Source organism: Trachymyrmex septentrionalis, unplaced genomic scaffold (assembly GCF_001594115.1).
Source record: "Trachymyrmex septentrionalis isolate Tsep2-gDNA-1 unplaced genomic scaffold, Tsep1.0 scaffold7, whole genome shotgun sequence".
Lineage (NCBI taxonomy): Eukaryota > Metazoa > Arthropoda > Insecta > Hymenoptera > Formicidae > Trachymyrmex > Trachymyrmex septentrionalis.
This window is the reverse complement of record NW_017305884.1, coordinates 3,040,079-3,042,839: the sequence shown is the minus strand read 5'-3', so window position 1 is coordinate 3,042,839 and position 2,761 is coordinate 3,040,079. Positions and strand designations below refer to the sequence as shown.

Below are 2,761 nucleotides of genomic sequence, written 5' to 3'. Positions count from 1 at the left end.
CTCTCTCTCTCTCTCTCTCTCTCTCTCTCTCTCTCTCTCTCTCTCTCTCGTATGTACCGTCGTCGGCGATTCTCCATATTCGCGAACGCGATTTTTCAAACTCTTTTCTCAAGATTCTCGCTGTCGAGATCGATGAAAGCGAAGCGGATAATAAACGGTAAGCACCTGAACGACGAAATAATCGCCTACCTAAAATTGACAGAGTGTTTAAAAAGCACGTGATGATGGATTGAATGTAAACGTACCACAGATGTACTAAATATATTGCAGAGATCGTAAAATTACATGTTCAATCGTGTTGCGCGTTCATGTAAAACACATGCTCGCGCGCGCTATAACGATAAATCTAAATCAGGCTGAGAAGGAGCTAGGTTACGAATTTCGTCGAGTTCCAAGTTCTCACGCTGGTTTCAGAATCAGAGCTTATAGTATCGGTCAGTAGGTCAAGTTGCACCGCACCTTCGTTCCGCGATTATAAACGTTGGCTCTCGGCCTTGCAGTACCACGACCTTGGTAACTTCTAATCGCCAAGTTCAACTACCACTACAACTCGGATTAGACGATATATAACACCGTGATACAATTTCGCGCGTCTCCTCGATTTATAACAGTGCTATAGTTTCACCTTGATGCATCTATAAAAATTACCGCAAACAAAGAGATACGAGGATCAATCGAACCGCACGTGTTATGAAATCTGTGCCGAAACTGTGAAAAAGAATACAATATCTTAGAGCATTTTTAACGGGAATTGCAAAAGTATGTGTGTGTTCCGTCCCTACTGTTTTTTATATAAAATATAAATGACATTAAATACACACTGTTTAATATGTAGAGTCAAATTTAATCTAATTTAAATCGCCACTGCTTCTACTCAATAAATCGTTATTTTTTTTATTAAAACAATGGATAAATTTGACACTGCACGCACGGTGTCAAATTAACACTACAGAGTGTCAAATTTATCCATTGTTTTAAAAAATAACAATACATCGAATAGAAGCAGTGGCAACTAAAATTAGATGAAATTTGACACTATATAGATTTAACAGTGTATTATTTCATTGAAACTTATTCTCATTAAAATTTTCTTCTATATCGATAAAAATTGGTTTTTTTTTTTTTTTACGATATAATATTCTTTATATTTATTATGAGATTTCCTCGCCTCCCGTTTACCTTTCAATAATAAATATTTGTCAAAGTTAAATATTGAAATCTGTTACAAAACGCGATCGATATCCGAGGAGGCGAGGTAACCTCGACAGTTTCGGCAATGCGAAAATGATGGCGATCGACTACGAAATGCGCGGCGGTCAGGGTCGATCTGCCATCCCCCGTTGCTCGGTGAAAAGTACAGCGTACCAACTAACCCCGGCAGTTCTTCTCGCAGATCTTCATGCACAAGAGCGCGATGCAGATGCACGCGAGGGAGCTGGGCGCGGGTGCACTGACGGCGAGGCCCGGCGGCGGCGTCGCCGGTGGTCTGGCCGGCCTGGGTGTCGGTGTCGGCGTCGGCGTCGGACCAGGCGGCATGATCACCAGCAACGAAGTTAAGCCGCACCAGTGCCAGCAGTGCCTCAAGTCGTTCTCCAGCAATCACCAGCTCGTGCAACACATCAGGGTCCACACCGGCGAGAAGCCGTACAAGTGCAGCTACTGCGACCGCAGGTTCAAGCAGCTCAGCCACGTGCAACAGCATACACGACTGCATACGGGTGAGTGGCTCCCTTGTTCATTTGTTGTTGTTGTTGTTGTTCGACGAACATCGGGGTCGGCGCGTGAGCTTTTTCCTCGATTACGCCCGATTAAAGTTGACCGCCACGTAATCGGCACCGCCCGTAAATTAATGCAGAATAATACGCGTTAAACTCTGGTACCCCACCACACCGCTGCCCAGGGCTCGTCGTCGTTATAGAACTCACGCCGAGTTATTGGTCAATAAATTAGTGCACGAATATATATATATTGCTGTTATAGTAAATTCTATGAATACTATATCGCCCGGGTTATAGCCAATAATCAATAAATTAATATGCAGTTATTGTCTATACGGGCAATCATGCGTCCCGATTGTGACTAACTTCAATGCGCGCCGGTGCGAAATTGCTTTGTGCATGCAACATGCGTGCAAGTAAAATATTCCTATGCTCTCATAGATACGGTCGAACGAACGAACGAACGAACGAATGCATCCTATCGCCCTGCGTACTGCTCTTTCGCGCCCCGCGAGGCTTTCGATATTTCGACACAATATAGGAAGCGTAGGAAGCAGCACGCGACTAAAATAACATCGACCAGACCGGACCAGGCATGAAGGATTTGCAATAATGAGAAAACCTGATCTGGCTGCAAAGGCAATCCAATGGGTCACGTCCGGGTAGAAAGAATTTCATTAAGGGATGAGCGTAGTCACTCGGAAGGTATTAGACTCGCAAGCGAGCGCCGAACGGTCAGCGCTGCGCCGCGACTACTGGCCCCTTGGAAAAATCTCGTTGACCTTAACGAAGATTTGCTTTTGCGAGGCAATGGAAAAAAAAAACAAAAGAAAACAAAGAACGAGGAAAAAAAACGCCCCGCGTCGGGTATTCGAGCTATTTAATCGAATCGTCCGAATCCGTGCGGAGCGAAAGAGAGATACGAAACCCTGAGTAACAATCGATCCGAGAAAAGGCTTATTGACAAAGTAAACGGATCGCCGGAACGTTTCTTTGCCGGAATAACGAATCGTTTGAATCGTTCTCTCAAATCCATCTTCGAC

The 2,761-nt window shown here is 44.4% G+C and overlaps 1 protein-coding gene across 4 annotated transcripts in view; it reads left to right on the top strand.

Moving 5' to 3' along the window:
• The window catches only part of LOC108753491 (Krueppel homolog 1), a 78,809-nt gene that overhangs the window by 33,699 nt on the left and 42,349 nt on the right, over nt 1-2,761 (top strand). For 3 of the 4 annotated variants that reach the window (XM_018495083.1, XM_018495084.1, XM_018495085.1), the window contains exon 3: nt 1,382-1,718. In XM_018495083.1, the coding sequence (XP_018350585.1) occupies nt 1,382-1,718 (337 nt within the window). The remainder of the gene's footprint in view (nt 1-1,381; nt 1,719-2,761) is intronic. The other variant, XM_018495082.1, reaches the window with a different exon arrangement.